Here is a 20,614-nt window from a genome sequence, read left to right on the forward strand (position 1 = left end):
GGCCAGTGTTCGGAGCGCGGAGATACGGGGCTCGCCCGACCCGCACGACAGGGACATGGTACAGTAGGGTACAGTAGTGATCTGCTCGAGTGCAGGTGCAGGGTTTCCCACACGCCTTGTTGTGCGTGGACACTTGGCAGATATGTGCTTGCGGCCAGGATGAAGTTGAAAGTCACTGCAGTTGTTACACCGCGTAGCACGGCTGCAAGCCTCACGCGCTGCCTGCTCTTTATATGCAATCCCCTTCCCTTCTGTCCACACCGCCTTTCCCTGACATTAGTAAGCCCACCGCCTACCCCTAAGTTAGTCCAGCAACGCATTCCTTGCCACTGCATCCCGAATCGCCCACTTCCCCAAGGCTCTTACGTATGCCTTGCTCAGTTGTCTACAAGCTATGCACAGTCTTGAAACGCGCACGCCGGGAAGAACGCTGTCCCGGACCAATGGCCATAAAACCGAGTATCAAGTCCCCGAGCATCTTCTGTTGCAACTATGTGGGCCAAGCGTCCTGCACCGTGGTCCTGCACCTACGTGCCGCTATCCTACTTGTTACCTAGACCTCTGTTCCGAGTCCGCTACAGCCGCGACCGGGGCCTACACTGGCCACGACACCCTCGCAACGCGACGCGGCAGACCGTACCCTGCTCTCGCCTGACCGCTCCACGCCCATATGCATTCGTTGTTACTATAATGGTGGCTTCCAGCCGCAACCAGCTTGCAAGTTATCGATGTACCGCATCGCCCGAGCCCAAACAACTCCTGCATGTGAAATCACGTTCAAACGTATGCAGTTTCGCGGCTCACAGGAATGCCAGGGCGACACCAATGCGAGAGCATATGCGGCATGCAGCCGCGGCCACTGCAGGCGTCAGTTCCCCCGGCGCTCAACATGCTGCGAGTCCTAACATCAGTAGAGGCGTGGGCCGCATGCGCAACAAGGCGACCCAGTGCACAAGCGGCCTCCACGCATGCCGTCATGGCCGCTTTTGTACCTGCTGTAGCACCCTGTCCGCACCTTCGGGCTGCATCACTACACGGAACTGCCGCCTCCCCCGCTGCCCGTTGACACCACGCGTGACAGGCCTAACCCAGCCGCGCCGCCGCTGGTTCGCGCCGACAGCATCTGGCCTCCTCCCACGGCGCCGCCCGCGCCCACCGTGATGACGATGCCTGTGTTGGGGCCGGCCCCCACGGCCCCCACGGATGGCCCCACTATTGCGCCCCCTACCAGCCCGTTCTGCCCGCTCTCCTCGCCACCGCCTAGCAGCGCCTGCCGCTCCTCCTCCACGCCGATGGAGCTGTTCGGTCTGGAGCTCCGGTCTTTCTCCTTATCCTCCTTCCCTTGCGGCGTGCTCTTGGCGAACACAAACAGGAAGCCGGCGCCCAGGCCCATGGCTATGCTGAGGAGGTTGGTGAAGTTAATGGGCTCGCGGAAGGCGTACATGCCCACCACCGCCACCACCACCTTATTCATGCTGCCGGTCAGGCTGTAGATGGTGGCCGAGGTGCGGCTCATGCACCAGATGCTGGCGAAGCTGACGCCAAAGCCCAGCAGCGCGCCCATGAGCACCACGACCGTGAACTCCGGGTTGCTGGCATGCTGGTAGTTGCGCAGCCGCATCGGCTCGCCAAACATGAGCGACAGCAGCAGCAGTGGCGGCACTGACAGCACGTTGTTGTAGTACACCATGCTGAGCTCATTCAGTTTGCCGCCGCCGCCGCGCCGCGCCCCTGGCACGCCGCCCGCCGTTTGCGTGCCCCCTCCGCCGTCCCCCCCGGCGCGGTCCACGCGCACGCTATGCCGCTGCGACAACGCTTCCGCCAGCTCCCCGTGGTACTTGTGCTGCGAGGAGCCGCCCCGGTCGGCGGTGCTGCTGGCGGCGCCCGGCCCCGCCCCCGGCCCGCCGTCCTTGTGCGAGCCTGCGGCGCTAGCGGCCGCCGCGTTGCCCGCCGCACGCACCACGCTGGACAAGTGCAAGCTGTACGCGGCGGTGAATATGCAGTTGACTAACTGCCAGGCGTAACCCTCCGCTGAGAAGGACAGGTCCGTCCAGCCGCCCAATCCCGCCGACAGGATCATGAGGCCGAGGCACGCCCACACCTGTTCACATGGAATGGAGTCGGCAGGTATGCAGGGGCGCAAGAGATAGCGTGCAGAGGCAGGCTCGTCAGGACAATATAAGCTCATTCAATGTCCCACTGCTGCGTCAGCAACATATGCAGATTGTAAGCAGACTCCCGACTGTTGGAACAAGCAGCAACCGCCGTAAGCGCCGGCACCAGAGCACGCACCTGCCACGAGTACGTTTTGTTGAAAAAGTACCAGTCGCCCAGGATTGTGAGCAGGTTGGACAGGTTCTTCAGCACCGTGAACATGCCGGCGGACACGGACATGAGAGCATAGAAGCCTGCAGGGGTGATAAGGGGAAGGCGCGTGTTTGGACCTTACCTATGACCAAGACGGTACCCATAAATCCGAAGACTCGTATGGGGGAACACACGCACCGGCGAGATCAGACCGCAAAATTGCACGTGGTGCTGCAACCAGCAGTCATAGGTCAGCATCCAGGCCTGGCATACACCCTGACTACTCCACCCGCAAAAATTGTAGGACTGACCACGAACATCAAACTGGTGCAGTCCTAATACAGACCATCCCAATGCACGAACGCCACCACACCATAACAACCATTGTCTGTGCTTGATGCGAGGTTGGGCGGTCGGATGTCACGGTGCTGAGCACAACTACAGTATTGTGTGTGGCAATACCCTGCAACCCCCTCCCGATGGTCTGACACCCTTTCCCGACGCACCCGTCGCGTTCATCAGCACGAAGATGATATTGACTGGGAACCACAGCTTCACGATGTCCCATCTCATCGGCTCCAGGTGCAGGAAGCCGAGAAGGTGCAGCACTTTGAGCAGCACCACCGCGATCCCGAACTGAAATGTCAGTAGGACGTTGGGCGCTGGAAATTCGAAGGTGCTCAGCGCATGCTTGTTGAACAGGATCGTCCCAGCGCTGACCAGGCAGTAGCTGACCTCCGCTGCGATCGGGCCTCTTAGGAAAGCGTCAAATTTACTCTGCGAGCGGGGGTCGACGGGTCCCCACGGTGAAGAGGCGAAGCCACCCCTGTCTCTGAGCGTCATACTGGTGCTAGGTGTTGTTGCGTGACGCGGCGGCTGAGGCCAGCGTGCTTCTTCCAATGCACCAAGGCTCGCCGAGTGATGGACGACCCCCGTGCTGTTTCCGTGACCCGGCTGGCTGCGCGGCGCTGCAGGCGTGTTGTCCCAAGTCTCGTCCCACTTTGATTCAGCCGGCTGCACGCCCAGTCCCATATGGAGACCGAGTGTTGAAGGTGCTGAAAGTTGCTCCTCGCGGGGGCTCTCGGTGGTTGTTTCCTCGCATACTACGTCATCGTTTGTGTCATTATCAACCAGCGCATATGCATTCTCTTGTGCAGCTGCGGCCTAGAGTCCGATATGCCCTCTAATGCTGGGCAGCGGGAAGCGTGCGTCGTGGTAATGTACATGCAGCAGGTGTCTAACGATGTTCCAAGCCTATGCAAAAGCAGCTAGGCATTCTCACTTGGGGGCAAGGCCGGTCTAGCGATGGAGCATGTGCAGGCCGCGCTCACTTTGCAGGGCTGCCCACTCTTTCATACAGAACCCTTCAATAACTGCTCTCTTGCCTTAAAATGTCAGGATTACCAGAAGACGAGTTCGGGCCGGTCGCCAGCTGCAGCCTCAGCTCCGGCGGGCTGACGCTTGTGAAGGGCTCACTCGAGCTGTCTGGGTTATTCCTAGTACAGGCGTATCTTAAGGTTCTGCTGCAGCGTAATTACGCGGTGAGCGGGCGTGGCACGGTGGCACACGCACGGTTACGACGAAGCGGTGTCTGCGGAGGGTGCTCGCTGTGACGCCTTTCGTAAGGTGTCCATGAGCATGGCTCTTGGATGCGAGGGTCAGTTAGGGAGTCCAGTTTGGACGCTTGGTGCAGACGCACCGCCTCACACGGTCACGCTTTCGTTCAGCCAGTTGTCGCCACGATGCCCGCCACCCTACGCAGGTTGTGCTAGTGACGGCCGAGCAGTTGCTGGAGAGATATCAGTACACATGCAAGAAAATGGTGAGAGGCAAGCTCGCTGCGCATTGCTTGTGGTGCCAGCCCGGAAGGCATTGCCCATGCTGCGTTGTGGATACACAACTGACCGAAGTCTCCCTGCCACACAGGGGGTGAGCCTGTTGCAGTACCAGCAGTCCAACCACCTATTCCATGTTGAGGCGCCACTGGCGGCGGTGGGCGGCGCCATTGGTGCGTGTGGCAGGGCATCTACTCGATGTGGGCAGGGCTTACGGCGTCAGGGTGCGCAGCGTGAGGGATGGCAGCTTGGCGCGTCGCGGTTGCGCTGGGCCCCGTGCCCGTTTGACGTAGCAAGGCATTTGGCTTCCCTGCACCCTGCCCTGCACTGCTGACTCAGGGCCAGAGGTGGACCTGGCGCCTGCTCCCGGCAGCGGCGGCAGCCGGTTGCAGCAGCTCATAGCAGCGGTGCAGCAGGCCGCGATGCAGCGTGCACCGTCGGCCGCGGGCGTGGCGCTGGTCATTGACTCCCTCACGGTGAGCGTGGCATGGGAACACTCTGAACGCCCGGCTTGGCGGATTTAGGCAGCAAGGTTGGAAGATCCACGACGCAATGCTGAAAGTTCCCCTATCAGGTGGGCGCCACTTGGTGTCGGGGCCTTTGCGGTTAGGGAGTCCTGTCAGAACGCGAACGGGCGCAGGTGCTGTGGAGGATTGTTCACAGTCGTGACAGGCCAATGCTGTAGCACGCAGATGGGTCCCGCCAAGGCCTGGTGCTGCGACCGCGCAGGTGCTGTCGGGGATGTGCCCCGACCAGAAGGAGTGGACGGCGTTCCTGCACTATTGCTGCAGCGGCTTGCTGGGCACCAGCGCCGCCGCCGGTGGTCAGGGCATGGTGGACCAGGCGCCGCAAGAGCAGGTGCGCAACACAGCAGCGTCGGGTGTGCCGACGGGCGCCCGTTGGCCGCCACTTGGCGCCCCACTGGGAAGGCCGAGCCCCGGCAGTGATCGTGCCAGGCTATCATCACGTTGGTTCACTTGGGTCTGGCTGTTGACGTCATCCTCTGTTTCCTTTCCTGCTGTCGACAGGTGCCGTACTGCTTCGTGGCGGGTGCGTATGAGGACGTGTCGAATGACCGGCGGTGGCTGGCATCCCTAGAGCACCGTGCCAACGTGAGTCCTTGCGGTGTGGGGTCACGCCGGCGACTTGATGCAGGGCACGACTGCCATTTCTGCTGCTCCTGTGTGTCCTCCCCTTGGACGATGTGCCCATGTCGTGCGTGCCGGCGCCTGCAGATGGTGGTCACCGTGGGGCCACTGCCCGGGGGAAAGATGGCTGACGTGGACGGACAGGTGTGTTCGGAAGCATAAGGGACAGATGTGGGTGCCGGGGGAAAGTTGTTTTGGGGGTTGATGTAGATCGTGCAGGTGGGATAACGCCGCGCAGCATACCGTGCCCGGGATGAGCGGTGTCGTTCTCCATTTCGCAGGTGACATTTACGCAGCGGTTCGGAACACCGCTGTCCGGGTCCAGGACAGCCGCTGCGGACGTCACGCCCTCAGCAGCTGCGAGTGCGGTGGCACTGCCGTTGCAGCTGCGCCAGTCGCTGTACTTCCGGTCCACAGAGCTGGCGGTCAAGTGGATGGCGGCGGTCACGTCTAGGGAACTGCTCTGATGAGCACAGGGGTGCCCCTCAGGGTGCCCCTGGATGAGCACGGCCGTGGTGTTGCAGCCTACAGAAGTACAGGTTAGGGTGCTGCGGTGGCGGCTGGTGTGATAGGAGCATGGCTGTTTGGGACGGAGGGTGCGGGTTTGATGCCCATACTGATTACAGGGCTTATACCGGTATTGGCTGGCTTGAGTGGTGAGCTCGTGCTTACGCTGTTGCGCATGACTGCGACGGCCAACAATGTGAAGCCGTTTTATACTGTAACATGCATTGCGCATACGAGTATGAAGCAGGTACGAAGATTGTGCTTGTAACATGCGGTCACTTGGTCTTCTGGGGTCTTCCCACTCCGTGACCACACGCCCTCTCGCAATTCCCCGCGCTGCATTAATCGACCCATAAACACAATAACGCACACCACAACAAACAATCATAAGCCAAAGCACATCGGACTACAAAGCGGTGTACCGCTGAAAGTGCGGCAGCACTGAGTCGTCAACGAGCGACAAATCAAGCCGCCTCTCTCTGTGCCACCGCGTCTCCTCACTTCGACGACGACAGTCCCAAAGCCAGGCAAGCAGAGGGCACACCTCTTTAAGATTAGTGTTACAATGCACCTGGGCTCTGTGCAATGCGCAATGACTGATGCATCCACACGTACCAAGGTACCATACGCCGCCGACTGGTACCGACTGTCCCTTCTTGTAATGTCGCATTCATACTACGCCAATCTCATGATGCAGGCTCAGCAGCCAGCCGCGTTACATGGCAGGTTTAAGATGGCCCGTGCAGGCCGCGTGATCACCACTTGTGCTTTCCATGGCCTGTACAGCAGCGCACAAGCAACGGGCGTCGGCGAACGCGCGTAAGGAAACGGCAGGGATCCATAGGCAGGCATAGCGAGCTGCGGAACCGTGCAGAGGCGAGCCATAAGGACACCCTTCTTGGCAGGGTGTCTTCCCACGCAGAGCCTTAGTAAAGTTGTCGCCTGTCGGCGCGGGCCTCCCAAGTGAGCGCTGCGTACCCTTGTATTTCCCGTAGTGGCCGCCATAGTGGCCGCCCTTGTGCTTGCCGTAGTGGCCGCCATAGTGGCCCTGCAGCGGCGACAGGATACAGTCACAGCCGGCAGCTTCAGCACAGGTTAACCCCCACATCATGGGCCAACGCCATCGTGTGGTGTTTCATAACAACCTCTGCAAACCGGTACCGAAGAAGCACCTCACCTTGTGTCCCTTGTACTTGTAGCCCTTGTGCTTCTTGAAGCCGTGAGGGTATGCGCCTGGGGACGCCCCGATATGAGCACAAGGAATGGAGGTACGGGGGCTCAATGCATGCGCCCGTGCAGACGTAGGCAGGAGGTAGATAGGATCGCGCGCGGCGGCTGTTCCAAAATTATCCTACACATGCCGGGCACCGGCTGCTGGTGCTTGTGGCACACACAGGCTCATGTACGTAACCATCGCATAGTTCTTGAGCGCGAAGTAATTGTGGACTGCGACAGCTCACCGTGGGGCGCGCCATGCACGGCCACTGGCACCACCACTGTGTGCGGGGCAGGGTAGGCGCCTGCACGTGGTGGGCAAACGATTTGGGACTCGTTACTGCAGCATAGTCGGAAGCAGGTGCACGGTTCCAAAGGCAAGGGCCGCGACGCAGCATTAGGGAGTGCGTGGCAAACAGCTGGCACTCCGCCAACGTGCCGCAAATGCGCTCTCACCGGGCGGGGGATATCCATGCTGCGGCGGGTAGCCATGCGGCGCGGGCGGGTAGCCGTGGGGGGCCGGCGGGTAGCCCGGCTGCGGTGGGTAACCTGCAGGGCATGGCGGCGGCAAAGGGTGTAAGCTGGTGTTAAATTGATGTGCACGTCGATGACGCGGCAATGGGCAAGGGCAATTCCACACTTGTTGGACTACATTGCAGCTACGCGATACCGCACCTGGCGCAGGGTAGCCAGCTGAAAGGTGACAGACAGGATGACCATGCACGCAAGAACACCAGGCACTTGTCAGAGGCAACCAACCGCGATGCTATATGTAAACGAGCATGCGCAATCCGAATACGAAGGCAGGTACGAAGGTTGTGCTTATGACGTGCAACAATTCCGCGGAAGTCGGGCAGGCTCATGCGGGCGCCTCGCTAGCTGTTAAGCCCGGGCGCGTCGCCAAATAGGCCTCTTTTGATGCCACTGTATCCCTACAGTTATTCATACACCAATACACCACCAGCGTCCCCTCTGGGACAAAGCAGCAACTGGGACGAAGCAGCAAACTGGCACAAAGCAACAACTGGGAGGATGCAGCGACTGGGACGAAGCAGCAGCCATGCACGCTGGCATGCAGTCATGTTCACGCACCGGGAGGCGGGTAGCCTGGCTGCGGCGGGTAGCCTGGCTGCGGCGGGTAGCCCGGCTGGGGCGGGTATCCAGGCTGGGGCGGGTAGCCAGCTGCAAGCCACGGGGCGATGTGAGCACATGAGCCCATGTTCATCCTCGTTACATGTACGTCCTCCTCAACAAGCAAGAGCACAGCAAAGAGCTGAACATCAACATAAACTGCGTACCGGGAGCAGGGTAGCCTGGCTGAGGCGGGTAGCCCGCCGGCGGCGGATAGCCGGGCGGGTAGCCAGGGGCGCCTGCGGAACGCGCAAGTAGGCAGGGAGACCATACGATAGGGTTAAGTGTCAGTCCATGTAGAAACCACGGCTGGCTTTCAGCTAACTGAAAAGAGCACGTAGTGTCCTTTGTTCCTGTAACCTAGTATGACGGCTCTGCGCACCGCCGAACGGGCAGGGGCTGAGGGCCACCCTTCGGACGCCCTCGCAGACCCGCGCACACGACCCTGCCATTCAAAGCCTCTCGAACTCGAACTCCGCACCTGGGTAGCCTGCATTATGAGAACGAGAGGATTCAGCTACGTTTCGACAAAGCCATTTGTTGGCCTCAAGTCCCTGGACACTTCGCAAAGGGGCTCGCGAGTAGTTGACGCCTTAGTGAACGCCCTCCCTGCCCGCTGCACTTTCGCAACGTGAGCGCATGCCGCATGTGACTAGACCATCCCGCACGAGCACAATGAGACGCCCAGTAAGCTGCAAGGTTGGCCAGGGCGCTGCTGAAAGTCCAAGCCTCGATAGCCCTCGGGGCCCGGCTCGTCGTAGGCGTCAAAAGCCAAGCTAGCTCACCGGGAGGAGGATGCGACATTTCTGAAGTTGTTGCTCCGCAGAAGACGAAGGAATTTGCCCTGCTGAAGAGTCACTGTGGCACTAATGAAAATGTTCTCTCTTTCAACTACGATCAGGTGCGCACAGATTGTATTCACTTTGAAACGCGAACTTATGTATTTGCTAGTTCAAGGTCGCGATGGGCCCGCAAATCCACAAGCCGGAACCAGCTCCGCAGGCTCCCCCCTCCTTCAATCGCCCCTTGCATTTATATAGCAGGATATTTTAAATGACAGCTTGATTGTCGCTTTCATCACTTGCGTCAGCTCCTCTTCGACGACTCGGGCAACCACCCATGCACTTACCGGCCCACTTACCGGCAGCTGCGAAGAGCTTCACAATAATCGCACATCGGGGATATAGTTCTCGGGCCCCCGAAAACACGTTTACTTCGTTCGACAGCGCTCTGGACGCGGGGTTCTCTCATTTCGAGACGGTGCGGTTCAGGGGGTCGAAGGCATACGAGGGCCAGGGGGTCGGAGGAGCGGGTGGGACAAGGGCAGGCGCAGGTTGGCGTAGTTCGGAAGTGTGTAACCGCGTATCTGATATAGCTGAGCGCGGGCCAGGGGGTTGGAGGAGCGGATGGCATACGCGTGCCAATGCCGCACCCTTGTTTACGGTACGTGTGTTACCCCCCTGCCCCGTACCCCGTACAGGACGTGCAGCTTACAGCGGATGGCGTGCCGGTCATCCTGCATGACGAGCGGCTTGGGCGCACCACACGCGACACGGCAAACGCCGGTGCGCCCGGTCTGCAGGGGCCCGTCAGCGAGGTGACCTGGGCTGAGCTCGCGCAGCTGGACGCAGGCTCATGGCTGTCACCTGACTTCGCGGCTCAGCGGGTGCCGCTACTCGCCGACCTGCTGCGGCGCTACCGCAGCAGGGCCCACATTCACCTGGTGAGCCGAGGGCGAACGGCCGAGCCCGAGTGTCTGGGGCTCCGGATCCTTACGATGCAAGGCGCGGGAGGGCTGGGGTCCGATAGGATGTTGCATACCAGTATACCACTCACGGCATACAAGTGTAAGGTCGGCTCGGGGCCCACTAGGGCCAACAGGTTTGTGGGTGCAGGGTCAAGATGTTTTGCATGCCATGGAACCGTGGGCTGTCCGTTCCCTCGGTCGACTGCTCATGTTTGGCCCTGCAGGAGCTCAAGAGCCAGCAGCCGGAGCTGGCGGCCCGGGTGGCAGAGCAGCTGGTGGCGGCCGGCTGGGTGGCAGCCGGCGGCGGCACGCTGCTGCCCGAGGCGGTGGGCTCAGGCCGGACAGCAGCAGCAGACGTGACGGCAGCTGGTGGCGGTGCTGGAAGCGATGGTGGCAGTGTGCAAGGGCATGCGCCGCGCCATGAGCACTTCGCCGCTGCCGGGCTGACCATCACGTCGTTCCACCTGCAGCAGCTCATGAGGTCGCGCAAGGCAAGCATGGTACTGGAAGGCAGTGCGAAGCCATGTGCGTGTGCTCACTTCAGGACTTGCGGGTTTGGACATGATCATTATCTTGTGTTCTCCTCCATACGCATTGCCGCCAGGTGCTGCCAGGGCTGGTACACGGCTGGCTGATTCACGAGTTAACCGAGGAGCGGATACAGGTGGGCCGCAATGTCCGGGCGAGTCAGCGTGGTGGCCACATAGCCTGCCAAGCTGGACTTTGGGGTACAGTACACGGGCGTATCCACACCGCCGCTGGCGGCTCGAACGGACTGCAATGCAAGGCCGCGCTGGCCAACGTGTCCGCTCCACGGGCATGGCACTCACGTACTGTGCCGCCCACGGACGGCCCTGGTGGCTGGGCGGTGTCGCGCAGGAGGCGCTGGCTGCAGGGCTGCAGCAGCTGTGCCCGCGCGCCAACGTGCTGACGCCCTCCGCGGTGCAGCGGGCGCTGGCGGCCGGGCTGTCGGTGCGCGCGTGGGGCGTCAAGGACATGGCGGTGAGTGGGTGACTCAACTGGCAGGGTAGTGTGGACTGGGCAGGGTACGGTAGTGTGGACTGAGCAGGGTAGTATGGACTGGGCAGGGAAGTGTGGACTGGGCATGGGAGTGTGGGGCAGGTGGCCGGCCGCAGGGTGCACATGGCTGGCCGCAGCAACAGTTCTGGAGTGTTTGGCGTCGTGGTACCGCGGTGAAGTGAGCTTTCTCTGCCACTGGAGTCTGGATTCACTGAGCCACGCGCTGAGGGAAACCCAAGTTGCGCATCAATCCAACCTGATGCTGGACCTGTTGCCAGCGAGGCCCTCTTTCCTGCCTGACTGCGGCTCGTGTACCTCCGTAACTCGCAGCTGCTGCACCGAGTGGTGGGATGCGGCTGCCACGGCGCCACCGTCAACTGGCCTGGCGAGGCGCAGGAGGCGCTTGCAGCTGATGAAGCGGCGGCTAGGGCGGCTGCCGAGGCGGCTGTGGCTGAAGGCGCGGGAGGTCTAGTGGCTGCTGATGCAGGCCCGTCAACCCACTGATTGGGATGTAGGTCGCGGGAGTGAGGGTAAATTTAGTCGGTGGCCACTATGCTTGCACGGGAATACATGGGTCCCTGACCGGGCCCACACTTGGGCTACGGCGAAGGATAATCAAATGTTTGGCAGGCGGCGAGACCGACGAGACCATGTTAACGAGTGAGGCGTATGGCTTTTCCATGGTCCAAAGGGCCACCATATGCCGATACGCGTTTGGGCCGGGGAAAGCCGCCACCCCTAGAGAGCCATTAGCGGAGTGCTGTCGAAACGCAAACGCGAATATGCGCGACACCAAGAGACGTTGTACTAGCCCTGTCGGCTTGTCGTCCAGACTCGCCGCTGCGATGCTGAGGGGGATCGCCGCCCGCCTGTGACCCACGGTAAACATGCCATCACTCAGTCGCACACCCCACCCAGGGGAGCCCCTGACCCTGCCGCACGCAAATGCATGCTGTGTGTTTACTCAGATCTATAGAACCTGTGTTCCTCATCCGGCTGCATGCATCCCCAAACTCGGCCCCATCTCCATCCATACACTTGTCGCTTACACCCTGCATCTAGCCTGCTCAAGCAGAATGGTGCCGTGGGGCTGCCCCCTGACCGCTGTGGCGCAGACTGTGTCCCAAGGCACCCCCCACCACTCTGCTCACCACTACTCCAGTCGCAGTACAGGAGCGCGGTTGTGCAGCAACAGCAGCGGCGACGTTCCTCCGCTCCGTTGCGTCACCCAAATAGTCCGACACCTGCCCCTCCCTCTGTGTATCCCTTCTGCAACCTCCGCGTCTTCACGTATCTCTGCACCGGGCCGTGGCGTTTGGGCTACGCCAGCTTTCCCGGGGCGCATGCACCACCTTTGCACAACACTACCCCTTGTCCGGACTTATACAGGCGCAAGCCGCTGGTGTCTGGTTTGCAGTCTTTGCTGGCGAGCATGTATGTGTTTGCGATGAGACATGATAAGGCAGGGGTGCCCTGGGATAAGGGGCAGGTTGGCGTAGTCCCGTCGTGTGCAGCGTATTTCCAGACCCCAAGCAACGTCAACGCCTGAGCGCGCGGCTGGTATCAGTGCATAACGGGATAGTACCAGACACACACAAACGCACACAGACACACACGCACACAAACCGCAGTGCCACACTCGTGAAGCCGGCAGGCAGGCAGGCGACCCTAGCATGTGTTTTGCTTGACAGCGGGACGCGGCTGGACACATGGCAGGCGGTGCCTGTACAAACCACGCCGGCTATATCCGACTACGAAATTGCTGGTGCCTGTGCTGTCCGAAGGCCCGTGTTGGGTAGGTGTGCGATGGGACAGGGTTTAGGCAGGTTGGCGAGGTGTTGGGTAGGTATGAAGGGATGCTAGAGGAGGTCTTCCGTCTACCCTGGACATGGACAAGACCAAGGACAAGACGAGCTTGGTGGCAGCATTGGCCGACATGACACTTCGGGATCAAGGGTGTCGTTGGTGCGTCTGGATGCAGCGATTACAAGGCCGCGCTGGCGGGCGTCGGGTGCACGCATGCTACGGACGTGCGCCACGCAGGATAGCAGCACCATAATTCAAATGTGTCCACTGTCAAGGCACCGTCACGCCCTGTTCAGCACGAGCGATATCTGAACACACCATAGTAGGGGGCACACGCCAAGGGTCGAACCCCTCCCCTCGTAATTATCGACACGCTCATATAAACAACTGGTGACAGCATGGGCAGTTCTGCTTATCATGCGGCACTCTGATCATACGCTGCTATCAGTGCCAACACTGGCCACACCTCTACGTCACGCTCGCCAGTCCCTACCAGTCGGCCCATCTATAGCACACAAAGCGTGTGCATCCCCAGTTCCCAGACCCAAGACGACAAGAGCAACCATACGTATGCACATAAGCTGAGTAGGTCTGCCAGCATAGGCATCTCCCCCATTGTAAAGCTGCATGTGCCGCCTTCGACGGCGCGCAGCACCAATCCTATTTGCGATCACAATCATGCCACTCCAACGAGCCCATCACGCGCAATTGGCAGTGCTGGCTGACCTGTTGGGACAAACGCTTGCTTCCAGGGCCTCACCGGGTCCAGACGTGCCAGGCTTCAACGCAGGCAAACTGCTGCCCCGGGACAATGGGACCGAGGGTGTTGTGCTATACTGGCTCCGCCCTACAGCATGCTGCCCAATACCCCCGGCCTTATGACGCGCTTCCAAGCCCCCTCATCCTCTGGATCCCTGCCTGCCGCCGCCCTCGCACGACGGCGGCCTTACTGCAGCAGGGTCCGCAACTTGCCCACCACACCCGGAAGCAGCCCGTGTTTGCCGGTGCCGCCATGGGCGCCCCGCCCTCGCTGCGCCTCAACCCAGGTCGTCCGCCACTAATACTGCTGCGTCAGCTGCTCCTCATTTCGTGGGAACCGCTGCCTGCTCCGGCTCCACCCGCTTCGCGTCCGCAGCCTTGGCGCTGTTGCTCCACGAGTACCAGCGGCTCAGCTGGTACAGCTGCACCGTCTCGTTGGAGGCGTGGCAGGCCAGCAGCAAGTAGTTGCGCGGCTGGACCTGCGGGTGATTGCGGAGGCGGGGCCGTGTGCGTGTGCGTGTGCGAGTGAGCAGGTGTGGGGAGGTTGCGTGTGCGCGTTGGCACGAATGGCTGGGTAGCATAGGGCCGCGCCCGTACCGCATGGTATGGCCGTGCATGCAGACAGTGTGTAGGTTTGATACGGAACGTATAGGCTCTGGTTATAGGTCCGGGCCAGGCCGAGCCTTGGACCTTAGTCTGGCTGCCATGGCTGCTGCGCCGTGCGGCATTGGAAGCCACCGCGGTGCCTCCGTTCATCCCACTTGTACGGCCACATGACACCCCTATACCCTCCGTCCGGCCCTGCCCAGAAAGCTGCCGTTAGCCTCCACGCACCTCCCAGGCGAAGCGCATGAAAAGCACGGAGTAGACACACATGACTGTGAAGGGAAAGAAGGTGTGGGCGGCGTCAATGCGGAGCATCTACGGATTCCGCTGGCCTTCTGCCATTGGTCCCAAGCACAGGTGCCTCCCCATGGCTTATTGGAATTGCGTGTCTGCCTCAGCCACCGTTGACTGCATTTAGCACATGCAGCGCGATGTTGTGTGGGGCTCTTGCTACTCCAAGACGTGCCGCGACCGGCACTGTGCCCAAACCCCGGCAGTGAGTTGCCCCGCCGCGCAGACCCCAGACCGCCACAGCCACCCACCTCCCGTCATGTTGGGCGAAATGTACTCCGGATCCTTCCGCATATCTGCCAGGCCCTGCAGCGCGTAGGATGATGGGTCAGGCGTCCATGATCGAGCCAGACGAAGCCGTTTTGTGGCGCCTTAACCGTCACTAACATGAGTAAGTCATTTCCGAAAGACCACAGGGCCCAAGTACTGCCGACCTACCGCGAGCACGAAGCCCCAGTTAGCGACTGGCCCCCAAAAATGAGTTGTCTTTGGACCGGTTGGGGAATTCACCCACTGCATAAATCGAGACGCCATGGAGATGGGCTTGGTGTTTGGTTTGCCTAAGGCAGGTAACAGTTTTTAGCGGTCCTCGCCTCAAGTGTCGGGTTCCCCTTGCATGCCGTAGCAATAAGCTTCTGATATGCAACTATCTAGCTGCTTCTGCTGCAACATGTCTTTCTCCGGGTCAGCGGCCCATCACTCAGCCCATTCCTTCTGCAGCGTTTAAGGAAATCAGGTATTTACCTGTCTGTTTGTCTGTCGCATTCTAAACTATAATTGTTACATTACTGCCAGCAACGTGCGTCTCCGAGTCAAACACAGTCAGAAATGCAGCAATAAGCTTGCCCCAAACTCGCCAGAACACGCCGCTCAGGGGCATAAAAGCCTGCTCAGGACCATAGCTTACTCCTCAAATGGTCTGGATTGGCTGAGAGCATCCGCGCAAAGCGTCGAAGGGCACCCTACCTAGACGTGCCGGGAGAGCGGAGCGGGGTCGTAACAACCGGCGGTGCCGAGCGGCGAATGGGCGGCTGCCTCAGTGCAGATGTCGTTGTAGATCCTGGAAGGGTGAGCACGCGTGCTGCGCGTGACGGGAACGGGGTTGCCCAGGGTCCGAGAAAGCGGCGTGCGGGTTAACCGTCGTTAATGACGCCCCGTCAGGAGACCCTTGCCAATAGTGGGCCGCCCAGCTTGATACCAACGCATATTCGTTCCCAACATGCAACAGCTGGAGGAGGGCCAGGGCAGCACCCGCCCGGTGGCAGTCGTCGGGCGTCAGGTGAGCCGCAGCTCCAGCCGCCGCTCCTCCGGCAGCAAGCCCAACTGCTCGCATGACGGCGGCAGCGACAACCAAGCTGGCGGCAGGCAGCTGTCGCCCGCTGGTCCCAGCCGCATTGTCCTGGTACGTCCTGGTTTGCCGCGGCTGTAATGGCCACAGAAGTCGTCCCGGGTGTTGTCCTGGCGGTCCTCCTGTTGCATGTGAGCTGTCGCGAGCTTCGGGATACTGCTGAAGGCTTGCCAGCGGCATGTGGCGTTGTAACGGCTACACATGGGTGGGACACAGCCCAGGAAACTGGGCACTGCCGGTCGTCGGGCCGTAAACGCACAGCACCGTTGCCCGCAGATGGACGGGGACGACGCCGACGCCGCCGCGGCTGAGGAAGATGTCACGTATCTCTTAAAGCAGAACGGCGGCGCAGTGCCAGACTCAATGCATCACAACAACCGGCACGGCAGTGGTGGCGCCGGCGGCGACAGCCGGCAGCAGGACGGCGGCAGGCAGGGTGCCAGGGGTAGCAGCAGCCCAGACAAGGACACACACGACCGACGGCGGCGAGGCAGCAACAGCGCCGCCAAGGTGGTGGAGGGCGGCTGGGTGCAGGTGCCGCCGCAAAATGCGGAGGGCGAGGCGGCGGTGCGGCTGGGGCTGGTGGCCGCGGGCACCTTGGCAGAGGTCGGCGCGCAGAACCTTGCCGGGGAAGTGTCGCTGGCATCAGCGCGGGCGGACATCCCCGCCTGTAGGGCACTGTCGCAATCATCAGTGTCGATCGGGGGCCGCGTAATCCATGGGTCCTTCTCGGGTGGTCGCTATGCCGGAGCGCCGCCCGACGCTGCGCTGGCGGCGAGGCCGGTGGCTGGCGGCAGCGGCAGCGGCGCCACAGGGGAACACCGGCGCCGCTGCAGTGTTGGGGAGCTGGCCGGGCGCGGCCCGCCGGGCACCATGTTCAAGACGGTCAGCAGCTTCAACAGCAGGCTTAGGGTGCGTTACGTGTTCTGCAGTGGGGTCGGGCTCGTGGTAGGGACATGGTGGACGCGCGGCGAGCGGTAGCCCAAGCACCGGTGCAACTATGCCCTTTGCGAACCTCGTAGCTTGTGCTCTGGGGCCTCTTTGTTTTTATATCACGCAATGACGACCTCTCCACCGCGCACCTGCACATATCACCGACAGAGGGGCAGCTATGACCCACTGGGAGCGGCGCTGCTCGTCATGCGCGGCGCGGGGGCCAATCCATTCTACTCGGACTCGCGGCAACGCATGGTGGGCAATCTGGCATCAGGCGGAGCTACCGCCGGCAACAGCAGTGGCGGCACGGTGGTGCCGCGCCCGCCGCGCTACTCCTCCCTACAGCAGCATCCAGCGCTGCTCGGGTACGGCGCAGCGACAGGCGCAGCGCGGCCGGACCAGCGAGGCGAGATGGGGCTGGGGCCGCGGCGGCTGGACATACCAGCTGTTCGGCAGCTGCAGCGCGGCGGCAACGAGCGCCAGTGGCAGTCCTTTTCGGCGTACGGCGATGCCACGGCTATTCGCAACGCCGGCGCGAGGGCGCCGCTAAGCTCCAAACCGCAGTTGGTGGCGCTCGGCGGCGGCAGGCCGCAGGTCCGGCCAGAGGACAGCAGCCGGCGGCGGGAGTCAGCGCCTGACATTGAGGTGGCTTGCGACCCGCCAGCTGGCGTGCGCGCGGGGACGGCTGTAGGCGGCCTGGCGCCGCTGAGCAGCGACAGTGAGGGCGAGGCCGACGTCAACGGCGCCCACGCAGGTGCCACGAGCGGTAGCGACTCGGGTGGCAGTAGTGCTGCGCTGCGGCGGCCGCCGCTAACCCGAGGAGGACCTTCGCGTAACGCCAGCTCGCTGCCGGGCGCGGTTCAGGGTGGCAGCAACGCGCCGCTTGAGCTGCTGGATGCCGCCGCCGTCAGGGCGCAGCGGCAACAGGGGCGACAGCAGCGGCATGCGGCGGACGCTGTGGCGACGGTCGGGGCACTGGGGTCACCGGGGCCAGGGCAGCGGCCGCACAGCCATGGGGCGGATGAGGTATGGCGCACGGCGGACGGCGAGGCGTCAATACGGCGCCGGGGCGATGCAGGGGTCGAGCATGCCGCAGAGGGTGAGGAGGAGTCGCGGCGGAGCACGTCAAGCCAGATGTCAGACGACGACGAGGAGATTGCTGCGATCGCCAGGTGTGTGGCGTGTGTGCGTGGGTTCTCGTGGTAGGCAAAGTCCATGTGCGGTTGAAAGTGTGCGTGCACCGGTCGTTTACATGAGTGACGTGAGTGGCCGGATAAACTTAGAAAGGAGGACATGTGGTTGCGCCTGCAGACAGCTTCATACCCTACCCGCAAGCACCCACCTCACCTGGACCGACCTAACCCAACTAAACACCCCCGGCCGCCACCTCGACCCTAAGCAACACACACACACACACACACACACACACACACACACACACACACACACACACACACACACACACGCACGCACACACACACACACACACACACACACCTCCTGTGCCCCACCCTGTGCCCTACCATTTCCTTAGCTAATCATGAATGTAACCCCATCACCAGGGCCGCTGCAAACGAGCTTGCCAAGAACCGGTCGTACCGGCACACCGGCGATGTGTACGAGGATGAGGAGCAGGAGGACGAGGCGGCCACCGAGCTGGTGGAGCCGGGCTCGGACCTGGCACACAGGGCGCGGCGCGGCAGCGTGGGAGAGCAGCGGCGGCAGCGGCATATCTTTTCGGAGCGCGAGCAGCGCCGCACGCAGCGCGAACGCCGGGGCCGACATGAGGAGGAGAGCGAGGAGGCGCGGGAGCGGGAACGGAAGCGGGAACGGGAGCTGGAACAGCAGGAACGGGAGCCGGAGCGACGCCGGCCGGCGCGGCACGTGATCCGGCCGTACGCGCGTGAGGAGCGGGAGTTGGCAGGCGGCTCGGGCTTGGGGTCGGGTAAGGGCTGGAACAGGCGGCAAAGCGGAGAGGAGCAGCGCTGGTGTGAGCACGAAGAGGCGGAGGAAGCGGACGAGGAAGACGAGGAGCATTTGCGGCTGGAGGAGCGGGAGCGTTCCGAGGCTGAGGTGCTTGAGGCAGTCAGCCGCACCGCCTCCCAGCGCTGGCAGGCCACACGCACGCTGCAGCCGTCGGTGGGTGTCGGAACGTGCGTCAGGCGACCGTGTTTGGCGGTATGCGCAAGAGTCATGCCCGTGTTACTGTTTGTGTTTGTACCCTATGCGTCCTGCGTGTTCGACTGTTGCACACCTTCTCGCCAGGCCGAGCGCTGCCTTGTGGGCCGGACCCTCCGTCGCTTACGCTGACCATGTTGTGTTTGACGTGCCCTCATGTCCACAGCGGAGCATCCTCAAGAAGCCCGCATCTATAAACCGCCGCGCGTCAGAGGCCGCCGGCGAGTCCGGACGGACTGATACAGAGCCCGGCTCAACACCTGGCGCCAGGTCTGACTCCCACGTGGCTGTACTGAGCCTCGAAGGGGGTGAGCTGCACAGAGCCGGCGGCACTAGCCGGCTAGCGCCCGGAGCAGCCGACACAGCCGCCCATGCACCCTCGCATGCAGCTTGGGATCAGGACGGCAGCGGCCACGGGCCGGGCAGCGACGCGCACGAGTCAACAGCCGTGGAGGCGCTGGGCGGAGGCACGGACTGCGAGCGCGGGCGCACCCGGGATCCAGGTATGATCGCTGCATGCACGCGCGGGCTGCTGTGGGGCAGAGCTTCCGCAAGCAGTGACGTGCACTATAAGACATGGCCAGTGGGGCGTGAGCATTTGTTAGTAAGAGGTGTGTGATGCTGTGTTGCGCATCTGCGCACGGTGTGCGCAGGCGGCGGTGGCGGCAAGCGACCGCGCAGCCTGAGTAAGAGCGTCTCGTTCCGCGGCGTGGACGGCGACAGCGGTGGCGACGGCAATGGCGGTCAGGCTGACGGAGCGCAGCCCAGTGAGGCCGCGGCGGCTGCAGGCGCTGCCCGCTGAGGCTGCTCGTTGTTACCACAGCTACATCATGCTTCTCGGGGCAGCTTCATGAGCGGAGCCGCAACGACGATCCGGTACCAGGCCCTGGCCGTAGTTTCGGGGGCAAAGGGTGACGTATGCATATGACGTGCATGAGACTGCAGAACTGTGCACGATGCACACACCACATGCGCTCAAGGCAATACCTGGGGGAATGGCCCCTGTGCAGTTTGCATGTATTTATGCTATGCATTATTACTCGCACGGGCGTGCTCAACCACCATCGTTCTGCAAGTATTGTGAACAGCTGCCGTGCATGTGTGATGCTTGTGATGCTTGTGATGCTTGTGATTCTAAGCAAGTTGGCTTACACAGCGTGTCGACTTGTGATGGCGCGTGCTGTCATGCTGCAGTATTGACAGCGATCTAAAGTATGCATATGTGCCTGCTTGCTGTTGCTGCGGATGATTAGTCATGGCGGCCAACACGTGGGAGGCAATTTGCTTATCAAGAACGAATGTTTGATTTTGTGTTTGAATCTCAGGTGACTCATCCTGGCCCGCAGCCCTGGACACGTAACTCGGTAACTGAGGATGAGTCACCCTACTGCCGCACAGCTCTCAAACACGTGCACTAACCGGGGTGAGGCGGCTCTCACGCCACCAAATCGAACCTGTGATAACTTGATTGGCTTAGCCGTAGCGCAATGAAGCGTAATTCACATAAATTTATGATGTGAAGGATCAAGGCTTCGTGCATGGCCGGTGGTACCGAGTACACGGGCTGCAGCTGGACGCTGTGCCGGTCCTGAAGACACGTTGTGACTGCGGGCCATGATAGCGAGACTGCAAGCAGGGACAGGCCATGTTTGTGCATTCACGGATACTGGCTTTCAAATGCTAAAGGAGAACGGGGGGTTAGCCAGAGGTCAGTGTACCGTACTGTCTGCGTATTGGCTGCTTCCTCTTGTGACGTTCAGCCTGCCGTTGCCCCAGCATT

The 20,614-nt window shown here is 61.7% G+C and overlaps 6 protein-coding genes across 6 annotated transcripts; 3 read left to right on the forward strand and 3 right to left on the reverse strand.

Annotated features, from left to right (window-relative positions):
• Position 1: 1 nt before the first annotated feature.
• CHLRE_02g112900v5 (uncharacterized protein) lies at positions 2-3,527 on the reverse strand. Its single transcript, XM_043059916.1, has 3 exons — positions 2,814-3,527; positions 2,293-2,408; positions 2-2,101 (listed from the first exon to the last, which is right to left on the reverse strand). Exons 1-3 carry the CDS (start codon positions 3,148-3,150, stop codon positions 1,031-1,033), a joined length of 1,524 nt encoding a protein of 507 aa, XP_042927550.1. The 5' UTR covers positions 3,151-3,527; the 3' UTR covers positions 2-1,030.
• Positions 3,528-3,677: 150 nt separating this feature from the next.
• CHLRE_02g112950v5 (uncharacterized protein) lies at positions 3,678-5,889 on the forward strand. Its single transcript, XM_001699854.2, has 8 exons — positions 3,678-3,848; positions 4,070-4,129; positions 4,234-4,315; positions 4,482-4,618; positions 4,872-5,000; positions 5,171-5,254; positions 5,378-5,434; positions 5,572-5,889. The coding sequence occupies exons 2-8, from the start codon at positions 4,127-4,129 to the stop codon at positions 5,755-5,757; spliced, it is 678 nt and encodes a 225-aa protein (XP_001699906.2). The 5' UTR covers positions 3,678-3,848; positions 4,070-4,126; the 3' UTR covers positions 5,758-5,889.
• A 9-nt stretch (positions 5,890-5,898) lies between these two features.
• CHLRE_02g113000v5 (uncharacterized protein) lies at positions 5,899-9,057 on the reverse strand. Its single transcript, XM_001699626.2, has 10 exons — positions 8,929-9,057; positions 8,625-8,633; positions 8,311-8,382; positions 8,105-8,194; positions 7,688-7,705; positions 7,469-7,561; positions 7,258-7,317; positions 6,975-7,030; positions 6,776-6,845; positions 5,899-6,575 (listed from the first exon to the last, which is right to left on the reverse strand). The coding sequence occupies exons 1-10, from the start codon at positions 8,945-8,947 to the stop codon at positions 6,553-6,555; spliced, it is 510 nt and encodes a 169-aa protein (XP_001699678.1). The 5' UTR covers positions 8,948-9,057; the 3' UTR covers positions 5,899-6,552.
• A 140-nt stretch (positions 9,058-9,197) lies between these two features.
• CHLRE_02g113050v5 (uncharacterized protein) lies at positions 9,198-11,901 on the forward strand. The gene is made up of 6 exons (XM_001699853.2): positions 9,198-9,403; positions 9,624-9,866; positions 10,115-10,381; positions 10,495-10,554; positions 10,770-10,892; positions 11,241-11,901. Exons 1-6 carry the CDS (start codon positions 9,263-9,265, stop codon positions 11,412-11,414), a joined length of 1,008 nt encoding a protein of 335 aa, XP_001699905.1. The 5' UTR covers positions 9,198-9,262; the 3' UTR covers positions 11,415-11,901.
• A 981-nt stretch (positions 11,902-12,882) lies between these two features.
• On the reverse strand, positions 12,883-15,017 carry CHLRE_02g113100v5 (uncharacterized protein). The gene is made up of 4 exons (XM_001699625.2): positions 14,811-15,017; positions 14,624-14,678; positions 14,310-14,353; positions 12,883-13,954 (listed from the first exon to the last, which is right to left on the reverse strand). Exons 1-4 carry the CDS (start codon positions 14,904-14,906, stop codon positions 13,799-13,801), a joined length of 351 nt encoding a protein of 116 aa, XP_001699677.1. The 5' UTR covers positions 14,907-15,017; the 3' UTR covers positions 12,883-13,798.
• Positions 15,018-15,147: 130 nt separating this feature from the next.
• Positions 15,148-20,565, forward strand: CHLRE_02g113150v5 (uncharacterized protein). The gene is made up of 7 exons (XM_043059917.1): positions 15,148-15,440; positions 15,601-15,774; positions 15,997-16,632; positions 16,822-17,828; positions 18,219-18,795; positions 19,001-19,337; positions 19,488-20,565. Exons 1-7 carry the CDS (start codon positions 15,396-15,398, stop codon positions 19,634-19,636), a joined length of 2,925 nt encoding a protein of 974 aa, XP_042927551.1. The 5' UTR covers positions 15,148-15,395; the 3' UTR covers positions 19,637-20,565.
• Positions 20,566-20,614: the final 49 nt, after the last annotated feature.

Source organism: Chlamydomonas reinhardtii, chromosome 2 (genome assembly GCF_000002595.2).
Source record: "Chlamydomonas reinhardtii strain CC-503 cw92 mt+ chromosome 2, whole genome shotgun sequence".
NCBI classification, from domain to species: domain Eukaryota; kingdom Viridiplantae; phylum Chlorophyta; class Chlorophyceae; order Chlamydomonadales; family Chlamydomonadaceae; genus Chlamydomonas; species Chlamydomonas reinhardtii.

What these genes read in the sequence shown, in the direction of transcription:
- CHLRE_02g112900v5 (XM_043059916.1), bottom strand. Translation starts at nt 3,150, where the DNA reads ATGACGCTCAGAGACAGGGGTGGCTTCGCCTCTTCACCGTGGGGACCC. An exon ending in CGTGCTGATGAACGCGACGG is followed by an intron (nt 2,409 to 2,813) that starts GTGCGTCGGGAA and finishes TCACCCCTGCAG; the next exon opens with GCTTCTATGCTCTCATGTCC. An exon ending in ACAAAACGTACTCGTGGCAG is followed by an intron (nt 2,102 to 2,292) that starts GTGCGTGCTCTG and finishes CCATGTGAACAG; the next exon opens with GTGTGGGCGTGCCTCGGCCT.
- CHLRE_02g112950v5 (XM_001699854.2), top strand. An exon ending in GGCGGTGGGCGGCGCCATTG is followed by an intron (nt 4,316 to 4,481) that starts GTGCGTGTGGCA and finishes CTGCTGACTCAG; the next exon opens with GGCCAGAGGTGGACCTGGCG. An exon ending in TGGTCATTGACTCCCTCACG is followed by an intron (nt 4,619 to 4,871) that starts GTGAGCGTGGCA and finishes GCGACCGCGCAG; the next exon opens with GTGCTGTCGGGGATGTGCCC.
- CHLRE_02g113000v5 (XM_001699626.2), bottom strand. An exon ending in GCCAGGCTACCCTGCTCCCG is followed by an intron (nt 8,195 to 8,310) that starts GTACGCAGTTTA and finishes CGTGGCTTGCAG; the next exon opens with CTGGCTACCCGCCCCAGCCT. An exon ending in CGTGCATGGCGCGCCCCACG is followed by an intron (nt 7,031 to 7,257) that starts GTGAGCTGTCGC and finishes GGGCGTCCCCAG; the next exon opens with GCGCATACCCTCACGGCTTC.
- CHLRE_02g113050v5 (XM_001699853.2), top strand. Translation starts at nt 9,263, where the DNA reads ATGCACTTACCGGCCCACTTACCGGCAGCTGCGAAGAGCTTCACAATA. An exon ending in GCAGGGCCCACATTCACCTG is followed by an intron (nt 9,867 to 10,114) that starts GTGAGCCGAGGG and finishes TTGGCCCTGCAG; the next exon opens with GAGCTCAAGAGCCAGCAGCC. An exon ending in TAACCGAGGAGCGGATACAG is followed by an intron (nt 10,555 to 10,769) that starts GTGGGCCGCAAT and finishes GGTGTCGCGCAG; the next exon opens with GAGGCGCTGGCTGCAGGGCT.
- CHLRE_02g113100v5 (XM_001699625.2), bottom strand. Translation starts at nt 14,906, where the DNA reads ATGGCGTCTCGATTTATGCAGTGGGTGAATTCCCCAACCGGTCCAAAG. An exon ending in ACTGGGGCTTCGTGCTCGCG is followed by an intron (nt 14,679 to 14,810) that starts GTAGGTCGGCAG and finishes TACGCGCTGCAG; the next exon opens with GGCCTGGCAGATATGCGGAA. An exon ending in TCATGCGCTTCGCCTGGGAG is followed by an intron (nt 13,955 to 14,309) that starts GTGCGTGGAGGC and finishes AATCACCCGCAG; the next exon opens with GTCCAGCCGCGCAACTACTT.
- CHLRE_02g113150v5 (XM_043059917.1), top strand. Translation starts at nt 15,396, where the DNA reads ATGGGCGGCTGCCTCAGTGCAGATGTCGTTGTAGATCCTGGAAGG. An exon ending in GCTTCAACAGCAGGCTTAGG is followed by an intron (nt 16,633 to 16,821) that starts GTGCGTTACGTG and finishes TATCACCGACAG; the next exon opens with AGGGGCAGCTATGACCCACT. An exon ending in CACGCACGCTGCAGCCGTCG is followed by an intron (nt 18,796 to 19,000) that starts GTGGGTGTCGGA and finishes TCATGTCCACAG; the next exon opens with CGGAGCATCCTCAAGAAGCC.